The sequence below is a fragment of the Hippoglossus stenolepis genome, chromosome 4 (genome assembly GCF_022539355.2).
Source record: "Hippoglossus stenolepis isolate QCI-W04-F060 chromosome 4, HSTE1.2, whole genome shotgun sequence".
In the NCBI taxonomy this organism is placed as follows: Eukaryota; Metazoa; Chordata; class Actinopteri; order Pleuronectiformes; family Pleuronectidae; genus Hippoglossus; species Hippoglossus stenolepis.
In genome coordinates this window covers 3,487,635-3,506,719 of record NC_061486.1, presented here as the reverse complement: position 1 = coordinate 3,506,719, position 19,085 = coordinate 3,487,635, and the positions used below count along the sequence as shown (strand labels likewise).

Here is a 19,085-nt window from a genome sequence, read left to right as displayed (position 1 = left end):
TCTGGGACTTTGTTGAAGAACTCCAGTGTCTTCTTGATATGAGGGAGTTAGAGATAGACAGCAGATCGTAATTTAATAAAAATATGAATCACGTGTGTGTATTTTTTTTAACTTTTTTAATTAAGCTTGTGCATAATAGTGACGCTAATTGATTCATTAAGAATCACAGCAGGCAGCTCAGTGGAAGAGAAGAGGAGAGGGAGAATAAAAATACCTTCAAGGAATAATTTTTAAAAAAGACGTAACACAGAGGAATGACACAAACAGCTTCTGGTAAATGTTTCACTGTGTATTAGTTTACATTCACTGGTTGTGTTGTAAAATGTAAATTCTATGCTGGTGCTGGATTTATATTTGACTGGACAGTGTCATCTGCTGGTCAGGAGAGGACATTTCCCAGTTTTATCTCAAACACACACAATCATATTGTCACTCAGCTCATACAAGGTCCAACTGTCCTGTAACCACATTTAAAGTCACTAGATTTATACTTAAACACAAATATCAGTCCTCTAAACATGTTTCATAACCATGAATTATTCTACCAGTGGAAATGCTGAAAAACGCCCCCCCATCCCACAATGTTAAGGAAAGTTAAAAAAAAGAAAATCATGAATATACCCATTAATCTAAACATAATTCTGCTATGTAAAGTCTAAACTTGAAAACATTTTCAAAGGAACCAAAATGCAGGAAACTCATTTGTGTATTGAGTTAGATTTGGTCGCTTCGTGCCTCTGGTGAGGGGTTAAAGGTCAAGTGCACGTGATGAGTGTAACACTGAACACTGATAACATATAAACTGTCACTCAGAAGAACACACAACTCCACCGAGGCCCTTTTCAACCACAGATCAATCCCCTACATCTGGAATTTTACTTGGATGTGCACTAAATTGCACACACTCAAGAGATTTAAACATTTTTTCATCAAGATCCATGAATTATTCACTGATCAGACAAAAAACTGCTTCTTCAAAATAGTCAGTTTCATTCATCATCATTTAAAAAACACACACACTCTCTTTCAAACTAAATCCATTTATATCATAGGCAGCATCAAATGCAAACTGACTACAGTGAAGTGTGAGAACTGAAGCCGACAAGAAGCAAACCAAAAGCTACTGATTTTAGAAAAGGTTTAAAGTTTACAGCCACATTCAACTCTTCAAACTTCACATCTGGTAAAGTCAGGAATGTGTTTTAGGATCAATCAGCTGATGAGGTGAGAAACAGCTGCGGCTTAAAATTGTTCCAGAGGCCGTGGAGATAAACACTAACATTTTACGAATCTACCAGCAGAAACAGAGACATGTACAGAGAGGCTTTTTCACCCATTATCATCCATTCAGGAGGTAGAGGGGGTCGTCCACTAACCGGGGTCGGTGGTTCGATCCCCTGCATCTCCAGTCTACATTCCGAAGTGTCTTTGGGCAAGATACTGAAACCCCAACATTTCTTCTGACGTTCCTCTGGTTGATCGGACTGGAAAAGCTCTACATGAATACAACCCATTTACCATTAACAATCCATTGAGGGTTGCACGGGGGGGGGGGGAGCCAATCCCAGCGGAGAGGCGGACCCTGGACAGGTCGTCAGCCTATCACAGGGTCGACATCCAGAGCTAAACATCCACCACTCACATTCACACCAACTAACCTAAGATAAATGTGCCCGCGCAGACACGAGAAGAACACGCACACGCCACACGGAAATACTACACAAGGGTAGTACGCAGCTGTGGCTCAGGAGGAAGAGAGGGTCGTCCACTTATTGGGAACTCGGTGGTTCGACTCCCAGCTCTTCCAGTGTGCACGGCGAAGTATGAGAACGGTGTGTGAGTGAGAGACAACACTCTGTGTGTATGTGATCTGTAATGTAAAGGAGTAGGAAAGCACAAAATAAATCCAGAACCGGCACAAGTGACGTCCTCCGTACAGATGTTTCCTCGTCAGGAGGGTCAACGTTAATACTGACGCTTTCTCCCTCAACTCTCCTCGAGTGACGGATCAAAAACATTTCTTATTCCCAGCAGCAGGACGGAGCCTTCTCGTAATCACACACACACACACACACACACACGATCCTTTCAGACAACAGTGTGAAGCTGTAACACACAGTCCTCTGCACTATAACTTGATGGGGGGGGGGCCATCAGGACGTCGCTCAGCACAGAGACTTTGGTCGCACCTTTGGAAAAAGCTGCGAAACGAAAACCCAAACAAATGTTACACTCGTGTTGATGAAATTATGAAATGCATTGTGGTAAGGAAAGTCAGGATGGAATCATTTATATCTCACCCCAAAGTAGTTGTAGGGAACGAATCCCTCGCGGCCACAGAGCGAGGCCCACCACCAGCCCGGCCCCTCGGGCTTCTGCAGGATCGTCACCATGTCCCCGTCTTTGAAGCTCAGCTCGTCAGCTGCCTGAGCCGGGTAGCTCCACAGAGCGTACAGCACCCCGCTGTTCTCCACCCCCATGGCCTCCTCCACACCTGAGATCACAGACACACAAGATCCATGTATTTATATGTGTTAAACTAAAAGTGGGGCTGAGCCTGTTGGGTCATTATTCTGGGTTGTGTGTAGGGAGTTGGGTAATTTTTGTGTTTTGTTTTTTGTGTGTGTAGTGCATGTACTGCATTCCATTAATACATCTTTTTATGTATTTCAGATAGAAGCACATCCCGACATTTAGTTGAGTTACTTTTTTGTCATTCATCGTGTTTGTTGTCTTGTTTCCAGTTTTATTTTGAAAGCCACATCTGGTCTTGTTTCAAAGTAAATAAGCACCGAAGTCTCATATGTTCTCGAGTCATTTCAAAGAGGAAATGTGGGAATTTCTTTTTTTGCATCATCATTATGTGCATGTGAATGAGTGATGAGAGACTCGGCTTTAAAAAAGTGATTCAACAACATTCAAATTGTGTCATCCAATGATTCATTCTACTATCAATGGCGTCAGTGTCGTAGTGTCATGGGGTGTGTGTCTGTGATGAATCTGTGTGAGGGTGCACATGTGGGTGTATTCGCCTCACCCTTCAGGAAGCTCTCACACTCGTTGAACCCGACAGCATAAGGATCACACTTCTGGGAGGCGATGGCGGCGTCGCTCTCCGTCATGGCCATGACCGCCGCTCCGTTCCTCACCAAGAACTCACACAGGGGACGATCGTTGCAAGACGCTGCACAGTGCAGCGGCGTCCTGTGGGTTCAAACATCCAGGGTCAAACGTTTGAAAAACATCTACAGTGCCACGAGCAAAACCTTAAACACGAGACCTGGCGTGGTCAAGATCCACGAAGGGCACAGAGAAATAAAGTCTCCAGCGCACACGTCACACATTTAACTGATTAATGCACAGCAGCAGAAAGAAATGATAGAGTTTCAATCAGCGTTTCTTTTGTACAAAACCTTCTGGAGACCAGGATGAGAGAGCATGAACAAGTAGATATTTACCATCCGTGGCTGTCTGGTGCGCTGACGTTGGCTCCGATGCGAACCAGGAGGTCCACCACATTGTAGTGGCCTCCACAGATTGCATTGTGCAGGGCGGTGATGCCTTCGTCGTTTGGCTGGCTGGGGTCGTTCATCTACGGAAAACACAGAGTAGATTCATCAGGTAAAGTATAAGTAAGGACGGTACACCCTTAAGATATTATGACACATCTCCCCCTGGAATCTGTTCCCGCTGAACTTTAGAAGTTGAGTCAGGATTTCAACCGTCTCCCTTTCCTGAGAAGTTAAATATGAATATATGACACACTTCAGTCCAAATTCACACCACACCTTGGCACAGGCTTGAGTTTTTATGAAAGCTTTTGATGTAAGATGTTAAGTTAGTACTGAAGATAAATATAACAATGTAATAAAATGACACAAGAAAAGTGCATTATTGTCTTTATTATAATGTTTGTGAAATAAAATACAAATTTGAATAATGTGTGCTTCATGATTTAGCTTCACTTACTAAATCAGAGGTCTCAATTTTATCTTAAAAAACTTATATACTACTACTACAAGTGATACTATACATAAAATACTTATTGGTGTTATGGTTTTACATTTTTTTTTTTTTATGGTATACAGAATAAGGTACACACACACACACACACACACACACACACACACACACACACACACACACACACACACACACACACACACACACACACACACACACACACACACACACACACACACACACACACCTCCTGCACTGCTCTCTGCACCGTCTCCAGTTCCCCGACCAGAGCTCCGTCCAGCAGCAGGACCAGCGGACTGAGCCGAGCTCGATGTCCGCCGGTCTTTTTACGCTCCCGACTGGAGCGACGCAAAATGGTAGGGTAGCTCTGAAGGGACAAAAAAAAGGAAGCTTAACTAACATTTAAACATTCATTAACAACTACCAAGCACCTTTTGATAATGACAGGGTTAGTAGTAACAAATAAGTAATAAGTAAGCATAATAAAACATCAAATTTATAGATCCCATTGTTTAATTCTTTCGTCCTTGACACTTTCTGAGGGTATTACACATTATTCTTATTATCATCAGTGCCTGTGAACCCGTTTCTTACTCTGAAGTCGGGAGGAATCACAGTGGATGTCTGAGGTAAAGGTGCAGGAGGTTGAGCGGCCTCCTCTCCCTCTGAGGAGCTGCTGGTCTCGCTGCTTCTCTCCCCCTTCCGGCGCATTTCCCTCCTGCGAAACAGTTTGTCGATGAGGTTTTTGTACTGGTTCAGCTGATAATGCGACGCCCTCCGCAGGGGCTGCGACTGGTGGTCCACGGAGCCCCGTCTCTTCAGCGCGCGGGGGATTTCTGCCCGGATAAGGAGAACCGCCTCCCGGTCATGCATCACCTGGTTCTGGGCCTCGGGGGCCACCACTGGCTGCAGCTTGGTGGGGCTCAGGGGCCGCGGGGGCTTCACCACGCCCTGCTCAACTGCTGGCATCCTGGTATTCTCCTGGATCGCAGGCATGTGATGAATGTAATCCAGCTTCTCTAACTCTGCGTCTATATCACCAGGGTTCAGCACTGCACACAGGAACAACTCACCACGTTAGTATCGTAGAGTTATCTGAACAAACATCCTGTGAACTGTGTGTGCAGACGTGTTTTACCATCGCTGTACATGGCCGGCTGTCTCAGCTGAGGTGGTGGTGGAGGCCCAGGTTGGCGGAAGAACTCCCTTGTGAAGGGTGGAGCTGGTTGGTAAGGTGCCATGTCCTCTCCTCCTCCGCCGGTTGACATCCCTCCCCAGTGGGGGTTCTGGAGACGCATGATGACGGAGAGAGGGATGGGCCGGCGCTGGCGGTTCTCGGTGTTGGTCGGGGGTATAGAGATCCGGGAGCTGATGGGCTGAGGGAAGTAAGGGGAGTGGACTGGGGACGACACATCTGGAGGTACTGTTACACGGGTGTTACGGGGAAGAGAACTGTGGGAGAACTGGTGTGGTTGAGGACGAGGATCCTGGAAGAGAAAGATGATACTGAATCAGATGTAATGTGAAGGGTCTGTTATAGTTAGAGCAATATTCTGCAGCTCTATTGGCTCATTTTTTGTTGCAGCTGACAGATTTATTGTAAGTTTCATCGCTTTCATCACCAATTAGGCAACTATTTGTCAACTTCTAGCAGGAGAATACTTCGAGCCGAAATAATTATAGGCCCCTGACTTTCATCAGGTGGAAAGAAACATTGTTCCAAAGGGGATAATGATGTTGTCTGTCTGGACGTGAAAGTAGACATGTCTCTCTCTGCTAACACCACCCACCTTTTTGGGGCTTGGGGCCGGAGGAGGCCCATCGAGGTTGGACTCTCTCCAGCCGCTGTTTGGCACAGACGGCCGCAGCCACTCTGTCTCTGCAACGGGAAAGTGTAAAAAAACAGGAAAGTGTTGACTCATAAAACAAAGACCACACAGAGAGGTACAGAACAATAACCAATTCCCCGACGTGACGTGCAAAATGAAAGCAGAGAAGTAGAAACGTGAACCAACTGTCATAGGTGTGGTGTGGTTTTTTCTCGTAGGACATGTCGAGATCTGTCTCGTTCCACTTGCCGGGACTCTTCTGCCGCTGCACACCCTCCTCTGAGAGAGAGGAGAGAGGGAGAGGGGGAGAGAGAGAGAGAGAGAGAGAGAGAGAGAGAGAGAGAGAGAGAGAGAGAGAGTTGTTTGATTAGACTTTTTATTCTTAGAGCTGAGGAATCTCTGAAAGAGCAGTGACATTAAGCTCAAAGAGTGATTAAATTCCTCCAGTGGCGTTGGCCCGGCGGACACAAACGCACTTTTCAGTGCCAGGTCGCAGCTTTTCTGTTCAACTGGCTGAACAACTATATCGTTTCTCTAGAACAACATTTATCATTGTTTTTGCCAAAGTCAGGGTTATCAAAAGTCTGCTTCCAGAGCTGTTTGTGACATCATATAGCTGGAGGGTCATTAATGATCAATGACCTCATTCCTTTCCTTTGACAAAACAATGAACTCTGAATAAACAACAACTTCACATATATCCTGGAGTAAACGCTGCATATTTTGATTTAAATCACATCTGAACCTTAAACGTTCAACATTAATCTGGTTTCGTTTGAAAAGCTCTTTGCAAAACATAACAGTGAAAAGTCGGATCTCTCAACTTTATCTCTTTTATTCTTTCATAAGCAGTATGCTAGACTTTCGAAGATCACAAAGAGGTAAAAAGGGAATTCAAAGACCCGAGATATAACCCGGGGCCAGGCTCAGAAGAACCTTTAGAACATTTTTAAATGAATTCTAAAACAAACAGGGAGCCAACGTAAAAACAATAAACCTGTAGCCAACCATCAGTTTGTTGTGTTTATACTGCAGATACTTACCAGGTTGCCTATAGCCAAAATTTCGAGGCAGCGTGTGTGACATTGCCCTGAAGGCCAGAGGAGACGGGCTCCTGTCCGGCCGAGACGACCTGCGGGCGCTCTGGCTGCTGTCGTAAGGGCTCAGCAGCTTGGAGGAGGAGCGGTGTGAGTCGGAGTGGGATGGCTGGTCGACCGGAGCGGCTCGGCGGTTCGGCGAGGGGCTCCTTTCTGCGTAGCTGATCGACCCTCGCGGGCTCCTGTCGTAACGACTGGGGGATGCACGCCTCGGGGAGTGAGGCGAAGGGTTGGGGCTCTGCGGGATGTACGAGTAGCTGTCACTTCCAGATCGAGAGACTGAAGAGCTGGACTCCATGTTGGTGGATGAGAGAGGATTGTTGGAGAAGACTGGGGAGGACGGTGAGTTTTTACTGCTGGAGATGACGTAGTCCACGGAGCTGCCATTACTGCTGGTGATGGAGCTGTTGGACTGAGGCCTATCTCTGGTGACTGTGATGCTGACCTGCGGGGAAAATGTTATGAATCTGTCAGAAAGTGATCAGGACTGGACACGTTGTTCTGCTGGATAAAAGAAGCAACAAAGATTTAACAAAGTTGGCTGGTCATAGACGCCAAACTCCTCCATGTTAGCAGATGTGACATGGAGAAAAAAGAGGGGGAGAGAAAGGACGTATTTCAGGATGAGTGTCCGACAGTTTGACGAACTGCTGCTGCAGCTCGAACCAAGATCATAGATTCTTTACTGACTATTTAATTTGAGGAAGTTCTTGTTGTTTGTAAACAGTCGAAGCTGAAGGCATCTACTTCATTCATCTTCAACAGGAGTTGGGTCGCCTGTTGCTTGATCCTAGCTTCAAACTTCATATCCTTGAAGTTACAAAAATAACTAAAAGTCAAATATATTCCATAAATCGACAAATAAACTTTACGTCAGGCTGGATAGAGGAGGAAGTTGTTCTTCTTCTTCTACTATCACTGCTTCAAGATGTCACTTTGTCAACAACACACATTGTGATTGGTTAGATGTGAATAATTGGCCGTGGTCTGGTTTGAAAATTATAAAAAAAACGTGCACATTCATTTCATTTAAAAAGCGCGTCTATTGTGCGAAGGCCTTCAAACTCACAGGCAAGTTTTTGGATGAATAATGTTGGTTTTAGCGAGGTGTTTATATTTGACTTGAGGTAAACCTCAGGAACCCATTTCAGTTTCATAATGATGAAACAAACCCTCAACAGTAAAACCCAGTAAGCAGGTGAGGCAGTTCACACACTTCAAATACCACACTGCAAACAGCTAAAGGGAGAAACCAGCACTCAGGGTGTGCATGTGTGTGTGTGTGTGTGTGTGCGTGTGTGTGTACCTGAGGGACCGACTTTGTGTTGTTGTTGCTGGAGGAGGCCTCCTTCATCAGGGAGCTAAACTCCTGGGACAACTCGTCGGCCGTGGCCAGCGATGCATTCAGGTCATCGTTTATGGTCTGGACTGGAAACAAAGCACAGCAGCAGCACGGACAATTAGCGCAGGATATTACTTTGACGTGACCGAATAGAAGCTGAGCCAAAAACAAAATCAGGGACAACTCACACAGCATGTTGCTTCCAAAGCCCGCCTGAGAACTCATGGCTGCGAGGTGGCACCGCGCTGCTCCTGAAAGAGAAAAACCACCACAGGTTTTAGGGAGAAAAGTCTCACACCACCTTCAGCCAAGAATGTTTTTACAGGCCTGTGAGATGTGTGTGCGCCTGGCACAGACACGTCCAACCACTTGGCTCTGTCGCAGCACAAAGATTTGATTGAGCAAGCTCTGCTCTCCGGGTTCCTCCCATTCCATCTGACTAAAGCTGTGACTGGCTTCGGGGCAAAAAGGACGTATCTCTTCAGACTCCCAGCACTCTCCTCCCCTCAGGCGCTCTGACACAGAGCCAACCACTTCTGAACACATAACCTTCGTGTCTAAACAAGCCTCGGTTGCCTCATACTTAACTTTGGCAACATTCGAGTGCAAACAGTGGAGGACAAATCAGTCCACTGGGCTCACTAGAAAGAACTTGCTGACTCAGCCACATATAATCTGTGAAACCAGGTGTTCCAGTTAACATCACAGGTGACTGGTCTGGTTAAATGCTGGTTTCAGACGGACAGGTGCGATACACAGATACTCAAGTATCACGCTCCAGACAACTTAATCGCAACTGGGTGCAAAGAGCTGTAATTCAACGTCTAATCACTTATTGTACAATACCTGGACAATAATTAGTCCTAATTCACAACCGTCTTGCTGTGAAGCAACAGTGCAAACCACCGTGAAGAATCGTGAGATTACGACGCTGTAAATTCACAGATATAAAGCAGGTGATATGCTTCATAAAGAGGCATCATCAAAAATAAAACAAATGATACATTTTCAAATAAATCTCAAATAATCACAAGAGTCTTGAGTTGTTCTGGAGCGACCGCAGGTTCGATTCCGACCCGGTCCTTTCTCTCTCCTCAATGCCACCATGCACTGTCATCTCAATAACAGCTAAAACGCCAATAGTATATATTTTTAAAAATAGATCAATAAATGTGTATATGCTTAATAAATAAAGGAGAACAAAAAAATGGAATCTGTGATCTACGTCTAAGAGTAGAAACAGAACTCAGAGGTCAAATGTTGAGAAAATAAAAGTCTGTGTCAGACTGTAGGTGATAAATTGTCAGGTTTTATTTCATATGACAACATTTTGTCGAAATTTAATTCCAGTTTGATTATTAATTAGGGGGGAAATGTTAAAAATAAATCATTCTGTGGCATCTTTTTCATAAAATTAAGATTAAAAATGATGGCTGTTTTTCTCTTTGTAGAACTGTAAAGAGATTATACTGCAGAGAACCTTTACTTCACGATATCCTCGTCCCTCGTGTACTTCTGCACAAAGTAAATAACCTTGTTATTGACATTGAATAGTAAATATTGGCTTGTTGGTGCTAATGATTATTAGATAATTAGAGGATTGTCACACGCCTGGCTCCTCTTACCGTCCCGCCCATGTTTGACTAATCATGTCCTGCACATGGAGTTACACAGACGGACAGAGAGGGAAGTCGGGTCTGATGATTCAGCAGCCAGGTCTCTGTGAGACCACAGCTCTGGGAGCTAATTCAGTTTCTTCCCCCCCACTTCGAAAACACACTGCGGCTTCTCTTGTCTCGTTTGGTGTTTCACAGATTGATGGATTTACCTGCTGCGTCTAACAAGCCCCTGTTCAACGGGGCTTTCAAATCGTTATATAAACAACTTCTCCCACAGTGACCTTCATCCACTCTGGCATCTGAGGTCGTTGTTTTTTAATTTAATTTGTAAAAGTTAAAATCCAAGTGTCTGATGACGAAAATACTAAATACTAGTTAAAAGAGACTCTACAAACATTATGGATCTAAAAAAGTTAAAAGGTAAAATGTGGCTTAAAACTGAATAAAAAGTCAATATAGGACAGTTTACATTAGTTACATTTATTAATACTGTGTCATTTTGTTGTACTTATTTTTACTGCTTTATCTTTTATGTGACAAACGTCCTTGTCGGGATTTTAGATTTTAGTTTTTACTTCTATTACACATTGTTAAGACAAGTGCTGAAATTGTTTTTTATTATTATAACGATTATGATTATTTGACTTTTTGTGTAAATCATGTTTTTGACTCATCTGTACATGATGAACAGCGTCAACATCAAACATTTCAGAATAAAAAGCTGGAGGGTTTTTGAATTCTTTCGTGTAAACTTGGACACAAAGAGCAAAGCGGAGAAGCTTCGTTAACCCCAGTTTGTCATTAATCCTGACACATCGGGCGTGTTTCTACTTAAGCTGAACTTAAACCTCCACCGAAGTCCCAAACATCCTGCTCATTCACCGGATGAGCCAACGCCAGTTGACCTTTAGCCAGGCCGAGAGGACAACACGTGTTGTGTATGGTCATCAGACTGCAGTGTACCACAGGGTCGGATAATAACTCTTCTTCATGCCGTGTGTCTGCTGCTGCTGCTGCTGCTGCTTTGTCCCGGGGACTCGTCACGTCTCAGTCGTGGCTGGTGACAGGATCACATTCCTCGCCGCTCCTCCCTGTGAGCCGCTCCGCTCAACGAGTCTGGGATGCTTATCTCACACACACAAAACATTTCACTCTCACTGACTCACAAAGGTCCGGTCGATCATTCAGGCCAAACAACAACTCCCCCATCCCTCCTCTTAGAACTCTCCACATAGTTTTCTCTCTATTGACTTTCACTGTGTTTGTTACTGAGCAGTTAGAGGCCATTAAAACAATTACGAGTCTATTACCTATTATGACGGGATTATCTTTTCACCTCTGTCTGTCTGTTGGTTTGCTTGTTTGTTTATTTGTAAGATTAAAACAACTGAACAGATTTACACAAAGCTTAGAGGGAGGATGTGGTTTGTGTCAAAAGCCAATAACTAACATGCCAAGATAGGATTTAATGACATTTTCACTGATTTCCCATCAGAGTTATCATCCATGGATATGTTTAGGGGACGAATATCTATGAAATCTATGTGAAATTTGGTGCCAATTTATTCAAAAATATAAAAAAATATTAACGGCATCTTTTAAAAAACATTTAAATTTAATAAGTTTATACATGGACCAATGACCTCATTTCCAAAATTCGTTTATCATTATTACTTTATTCTGGATTGTGTCTTCGTACTTTTTCTTGTGGTTATTTGGTGATTTTCTAAGTGATACACTTTTTAAATACTTTTTAAAATATTTTAGTTTTTATTGTTTGTGTCTGTGATTTGCAGCTTGTCTTTGTTAGGATATTTTACCACTGTGCAAATAAACTAATGTAAAGTAGTTTTCCAGACGAGATGCATAATGTGAAACTGAGTTTTTCAATAACCCAAACTCCGTGCAGATATCAAGTACTTTTGAAACATTACGCCTTCAAGTGCACACAGCAGATAACATCGAGGTAAAAGTCTGTATTTGCTTTTCTTATCTGCATATTTCACTACTGTGCAAATAAACTGAGCAAAACTAGTTTTCTACACCAGACGAGACTTGGTTAAATGAACGTTTCAGGAGGAAATGTATAGAGAAGCATGTGTTTATGTACTTTTTTTGGATGTATTTACTTCTTTTGGAAGAGCCACCTCCCGTGTTTCACAGAAATGTTGCCCGTCAAAGTGCACACACGGCGGAGACTATAAACTTAAAAGCCCATAACCTCTTAAGTGTTTTTATTCTGGGCTTTTCGTCTTTAAACAGAAACATTAATCATCTGAAAATTGAAGGTGGACTGACGGCTCGTGGTCGCTGCAGCGGTTCGGCCCTCTGTTCCGGGCCCGCTGACCTGCGGCTGCGCTGAGGTCAAGTTTCTCATGAAAAGTTTCGAGGGAAAACCACATATTCATTTTCTTTCCAGTTCCTCCCTGGAGCTCAGATCACAGCGTCAGCTGCTTCTACCGTTTTAACACGCTGCAATTAGCTCCCTCGAGTGGTAACGTCAGGATGAAAGACTCAAGACGAATACATGACTGTGTTCTAAAAAACTTCTGGGGCTCTCTGCTAAAAACTTTCCAACACAGAAACTTTGTTGAAATTGGGGAGTCCCAGTGAGAAGCAGATTAAAGGGTTGAAGACAATAATCATTTAGCGTTAAAGAATTTCAGGGTGCGTCCCTCCTTCACTCCCACTCCTTTTATGTCCTGCACCAACAATTCATGATTACACATCTGACTGATTGTCTTCATGGTGAACTCTGTATTTCTATCCAGGCGTCCATTCATTTCCTCCCTCTCCTGTTTCACAATCGTGACTCCGTCTTTCATATCCTTCCTCCAGCTCTTTGTGTCGCCTCGCTCTTGGCAAAGGAACTTGGCCGAGACCGATTGATTAAAATCAAACCATTACAGAAGGAAAAGCTTTTCTTTACATGAAGCCCTCTGGCTGTTTGTCAGCATGCAGACGATACAAATGAAATGATGTATCGCAGGTGGATATGAATCAGACAAGGATATTTTCATGGCTGCAGTCCAATGTTTACCTTGTCGCTTCACTATCTCATGTAATGGGAAGGATTTGAAACAAGCTGCGAGTGTTTCTGGATTGTAAATGGAGATTAAGGCCGAGGTTGATTGTGCAAATTGAGCAGGTGGAGTTATGTGCTAATACTGCGTCAAACATCAGGAATCTGTGTCACGGAGCTGGAGATCATCTGGTGCATTAAAGGTTTTCCTCTTCGGCACCTGCCACCACCATCACAGAAAGAGGCCTCAAGTCTCACAGGTTATAAAACGTCACATGTTACTACTGTGCAAATGAACTGGGCTGAACTAGTTCTCTGACTAGACTTTATGTTTTTTGGAATAAAATGAGGCACATCTATCTGCACACACAGTAGAGACTTTTAAAGTAAAAGTCCATAACCTCTTAGCGTTTTTGATTCTGGGCTCGTACTTAAAATATTTTCCTCTTCGCCATCGGCCACCACCATCACAGAAAGACGTTCATCCACAACACGTCACCTCAGGTCTCACAGGTTGTAAAACTGAGACCACGGAGCGGTGAGCTGCACTGACATTTTTCTCCACTTCGTGAGCTGCTGAGTTGAATTTGCCTGCAGAGTGACGAGTTCCACGCTGACATATGACCTTCCATAAATACCTCGCACATCAGTCACGTCCTCTGTCTTCCAGTAGAACAGTAAACTCCTCAGACACAAACCCTCCACCCACAGCCACACCTCTGACCTGGTTAGCGATTGAACTGCTTGAGCTTTCTACCTACACATTCGGCACATTCTATTCCCGACAGCGACTGTTACGGCCAAAGTCAACATCCTCACACAATGCAGCTCCACTGATCTCCTGCGGCGGAGGATAAGAGTCGGCCTCTGCAGACAATGAGAGCACGGATCAAGAGTTTGTCTCAGACGATAACAACTAATCCTTAACTGCGGTACCACTTGCGTTCGTTTGTCTTGGAGTTCACGTCGCTGGAGGCTTCGAGCACGACCCTCTTCAGTACTACGGCTCTCTGCAGCCTTCAGGAATCTCTCAGTGCTGCACGACATAACAGGCGTTTCTGGCAAGTTGCAAGCTGCAGTGTGTCATGCTCATGCTGAGGTGCAAAGAGATGAAGGCAGGGCCAGAATTACCAAGAGATGATAGATAACTCAAATGTCTGTCTACATACATGCGCCTACTTGCATTGCAGCTATCGCTCCAAGCAGAGTTACTGGTGGCAGTGTAATCACTTTTTTAAATAGCAGGTTACGACAAATATAACATAAAACAATGCAGTCCAGCTGGTTTAGACTGAGGCTTACAGTGCACAACACTGAATCAGGTTCTGGTGGGAGAAACGTTGCACAACTACAAATGTCATAATGGATTTGTTTTCTTCTTTTAATCAACGCAGCTACACTTAAAATCACCACCAATACATTTCAAAATAATATCCCAAGAAATCAGAAGTTTTGTGGCCCCCGATCCGGCCCCCATACCACGTGGAATGATGGCACTTGGGCCTCTCCTGTTTGCCAGATCTGAGCCACACATAGGCCATAGCAATACCGCACGTCATCCAAAGGTGGCCCCTATTTGTTTTGTGCTATATGAGCCATATTTACCATTAGGCCCACATGAGGTTCACATCCAGATGACACCTGCAGCACAACAGGTTTGCCCAAAAGAGGCCTACGATTGCTCAGGGATATTTGGGCCACATTTGCTTTTCTACATGTGGGCCACTCGAATATGACCAGAAGTGCCACATCATTGTCTGAAGTGGCCCACATCTGTATGGCCTCTGAAAATGGTATAAATATTCAACAATAATGGCCCCTACAAAAACATAAAAACACAATTAAATCAGATAGCAGACAAAAGCCCCCAGGGTCCTGTGGATAGTCACTTCTCATAGACCCTGGTTCTCATAGGCTGGAAGTGGCTGTATGTTGATCTGAGCTACAGGTGAAGGGTGCTGTGCTGCACATCTGTCTGTCAGTGTCCAGCTGCTGTGTGTGTGTGTGTGTGTGTGCACTGGGGCAGGACACGGTGAGAGCTGCCAGGCACAGGAAGGTAACATCTGACTTTCATTAGAGAGAGAGAGACGGAGCTCCTCCTCTCTCACTGTGCCCGAGAGACCCGTGGTAAGAGGAGGAATCCGGAGAATAGAAATATGTGTTTTAACAACTTCTGGAGCAAAGAACACAGTGACATATCGAAGCACTGGCGATAAACATGAGACATTAAAAGGTATTTCCTCGTGAATAATCACCTCAGACTGTGTAACCCGACGCTGAGGCTGCAACACAGAGCGAATGGGAAAGTTTCTTACCTCAGAGAAGTCCGAGCCTTGTTCACTTCTTCTGTCCCGGACTCGAGTGGAAGTGGATCTGAGCTCAGACGGTTCCTCCTGGAGTCGAGCGGGTCTCAGTGTTTGGTCTCCTGTGGCTCCAGCTCCAGACATGGAGTCATAGCTGCGCACTGACCGAGCGCAGTGATTCTGGCTGCAGCTGCTCCGCCTCCCTGCGCAGCTGTAACCCGATCCAGGTGTGTCCCAGAGCCACAGCTGGCGCAGGTACACGCGCACAGGAACTACCGGAAACTCCACCTTTTACAACAGACACTGGGATTTGTCTTTTTAGTTTTTAATAAGTTTGTTTCTATTTATATCCATTTTATTCATGACTTATGCAATAGGATATAAATAAAGACATGATTGGCTGGTTGGGTCACTGAATTTCTTCTTCTTATTATTTATAATAATAATCATCATCATAATTATTATTATTATAATTATAATAATAATAATAAGTAAATTTGGTCAGTTGATACTATTATAAATATGAGATTCTGATTTACTTTCCCTTGAGTATTTTACACTAATGAATTACTTACTTAATGAATTTAAAATGGTGGGAAAATATTTCCACAACAGTTGTGTTGATCCAGGATTGCAATTTGTACAGTTCTGTATCTGAGATGTTTTACAAACTAATATAGATGAGGTAGAGTTCCAGAGCCACCTGTTGGTGGGTCAGGGTAAAATGCAGATTTCATGCCTCAACAGGCAGTTTGCTTGGAATTTTATTAATTGGCAACTCCCATAATTATGTATTTCTATGTGAACTTTGAGAAGTTAAAACTATCCTTCAATTGTTAAATGGCAAAGTAAAAAGACAGTGTGGCTGTTGTGAATGTGTGCAGCCCCTGAGTGTGGCCACTTCATTCAAACAGATAAACAAATCAAGTTTTAAAGGTTCAGTGTGTGGAATTTAGTGACATCTAGTGGTGAAGTTGCATGTTGCAGCTGAACACCCCTAACCTCACCCTCCCCTTCCAAACATGGAGGAGAACCTGTGGCAGCCTTTAGTTGTCATAAAAACTCAAAAGGTTTAGTTTGTCCAGTTTTGACTACTGTAAAAAACATGGCGGCCTCCGTAGAGAAGACCTGCTTCCAATGTAAATATAAAGTATTTAAATATAAAGTATTTAAATACAAAGGGTTCATTCTAGGGTTAAGAAAACAAAAATTTTCATAAATTAGATGAAACACACTAGTAAAAACATCACTAGGATTATTTTATATTCAATTTGCGGCAGTAGAACCTAAATCTTCTCAGGCAAATGAATTGGCTTCTTGAGGGCTTTAACATGCTCCAATCGTTACTAAAGTTTGCAGAAAAATAGAAAGTGGTGAAAATCTACGTATTCTGGTGTAATTTTAAATGGGCGTGGCAAAATGGCTCAACAGCGCCCCCCCGCGCCCCCTGGAACACGTTCACATTGACCGATCTTCACAAAAATCGCTACACAGGTGTATCATGACCAGACAAACTAAAAAGTCTCGAGGTGCAATTTGAAAAATGTAACAGGAAGCCCGCCATTTTGCATTTAGTGGCCATTTTGGCTATTTTTCGTAATACTTGAGTTTCCTTTAATGTTTCCATTTTCATCTGATGAATGACTTAAATGATTAATTTATGCTCAAGAACGACTTGAGCATAAAAAAAAACAAAAAACAGAAATATAACCAAATATTCTGCATTTTGTTTATATTTCTCATATGTTGTGTCACTAATCTTTAAATGTGTTGATTTAAAATCCTGCATCGTTTGCTTACTGAAGTTCACCAGAGTAGAAACTATATATTACAAACAATGGTTGAAACAAAAAGAAAATACTGGATGGAGTACCAGACAAAAAGGAAACGCATGAGCCATGTTCAACCCTTTAAATGTAGATTTTTTTAAAGAAATTTGGTAATTAATGTAATATCAAAACCCTCATTCATTTATCTCATATGGTTTATTTACTTTTTAATTCCTCATCCATTTGACTTCAGACAAGGTGAGAGAGGAGAACTCTGTCATTTCATGTATTTGTTTGGTGCTTACAAAGTGTTTAAACGTGCACTGTGCGTGTGAATGAACGTGCAACTGTTTAGCGGTGAAGACAAGTGTCTCTAACATCCGTCTTGTATGATGTGAAGGCAGCATAATCCCCACTCAGTCTGCAGTCTGTGCTCACTTTAAGGGTCAGGATGAAAAGCCTGGACATCTGAGAGAAGTCTGGAGTTGAATTGACCCGTGCAGTTAAGTTGGTTTGGGCCTTTGAAGACTCCCTCTGGAGGTATTCCAGGCACATTTAGCTGAAACCCTGCAGAGCAAACCCTGCAGAACACAGCAGAGGGGTTTTATATCCCATCTGACCCTGGACAACCTGGAGATACGCTGCGATAAGATAAGTTGGCGTCCATAGATTTAGACAGAAGAAACCCCATGATGGCCTGTTCCTGTTCACCTGAGGACACAAGGAGGCACTGTGATGCTGCAGTGCAGGGCCGGCCCTGGCAATGTTGGCGCCCTCGGCGAGATTTCAGATTGGCGCCCCCCCAACATACACACGCAAATTGTCATGCATTCCCAAGAACTTTTGGACTGTATACAGATGCACACACAGGCAGACAAAATTGTAGGCTATAAAAAATAATAAAAAACCTAAAAAGAGTCTGAAATCTGCTGTACTGACAGCATATCATGTCATGTCGACAAAAATAAACATTAATGATGTCCACAATCGGGGTGATTCCCACCTCTATATTGTTCTTTTTTCTCCTCCTCTACTTTTCGCTTTCTGAATTGTGCACCTGATAATTTAATCCTTTTTTGACTCATCTTTGACTCATCGTTGTAACAAAGTGATTATAACTTAATTTATTTTTTCTCTATTTTTGAAAAAGTACAGACTGATGGAGGAATGTAGTGATAAATGTCACCAAAAGTACCTAAATTAAGTTGAATTTAAGCAAAGTTGTTGCACTATTCTTTGAAAAAAGTGGCAAATGTCACAAAAAGTTGTTTGAAAAAGGTTTTTTATTTGCACATCAGAAATTCGTGAGAGTAATGTGAATTTAATGTTCATGTGTATGTTATGTAAATACACATGTTAAACTTGGCCCATTTTGTCATAATCTTGTTGGGGCAGGGGAGCGGGTGGGGCATGAAAAATATTCTAGCTCCAAAGTGGGGCATGACAGAAAAAGTTTGAGAACCACTGGGTTAGAGTCAAAGATGAGTCAAAAAAGGATTAAATTATCAGGTGCACAATTCAGAAAGCGCCGCAAAGTAGAGGAGGAGAAAAAAGAACAATATAGAGGTGGGAATCACCCCGATTGTGGACATCATTAATGTTTATTTTTGTCGACATGACATGATATGCTGTCAGTACAGCAGATTTCAGACTCTTTTTATGTTTTTTATTATGAAATCTCGCCGAGGGCGCCAACATTGCCAGGGCCGGCCCTGTATATAATGGACGTAGGGTCCGTGACGTCACCCGTTGGTTTCTGAAGAGTGAAAATTAGGCTAGTAGTAGGCGTTCACCCGGCGCCATCTTGCCGGTGCTGACTCCTCCTAGTTCCTGGCTAACCAATAAATGGGCAAAGAGGAGGAGCGCGAGTGAAGACTGACAGCTGAGCCACGCCCACAGAGCTCAACGTTACCTTGTTAGCTCAGGCTAAGGAGCTAGGCTACATGCTACCTGCGGCTGGTCTAGCATGTATGCGGCTATATTAAACTGGCAAACTATGTATGTTTGTTATTAAATATCTGTTATGGGCCATGTTGCTGGATAATAAATACTTTTGATGATAATGCAGATCTGAATACTTAGTTGCTGCTGCTGTGATTCCATCAAATTAGGTTTTAGTG

At 43.3% G+C, this 19,085-nt stretch overlaps 1 protein-coding gene across 1 annotated transcript; it reads right to left on the bottom strand.

Moving 5' to 3' along the window:
* Window positions 1-274: 274 nt before the first annotated feature.
* On the bottom strand, window positions 275-15,402 carry ppp1r13l (protein phosphatase 1, regulatory subunit 13 like). The gene is made up of 13 exons (XM_035154921.2): window positions 15,209-15,402; window positions 8,441-8,503; window positions 8,217-8,338; window positions 6,857-7,355; window positions 6,000-6,092; window positions 5,775-5,863; window positions 5,123-5,471; window positions 4,579-5,036; window positions 4,211-4,351; window positions 3,459-3,592; window positions 3,038-3,204; window positions 2,301-2,494; window positions 275-2,201 (listed from the first exon to the last, which is right to left on the bottom strand). The coding sequence occupies exons 2-13, from the start codon at window positions 8,475-8,477 to the stop codon at window positions 2,166-2,168; spliced, it is 2,319 nt and encodes a 772-aa protein (XP_035010812.2). The 5' UTR covers window positions 8,478-8,503; window positions 15,209-15,402; the 3' UTR covers window positions 275-2,165.
* Between the last annotated feature and the right edge of the window lie 3,683 nt (window positions 15,403-19,085).

Coding starts and splice junctions, on each gene's coding strand:
- ppp1r13l (XM_035154921.2), bottom strand. CDS start 8,477: ATGAGTTCTCAGGCGGGCTTTGGAAGCAACATGCTGT. Junction 6,093..6,856: donor TTTTGGCTATAGGCAACCTG/GTAAGTATCTGC, acceptor CCTCTCTCTCAG/AGGAGGGTGTGCAGCGGCAG. Junction 3,205..3,458: donor GCACCAGACAGCCACGGATG/GTAAATATCTAC, acceptor TTGAACCCACAG/GACGCCGCTGCACTGTGCAG.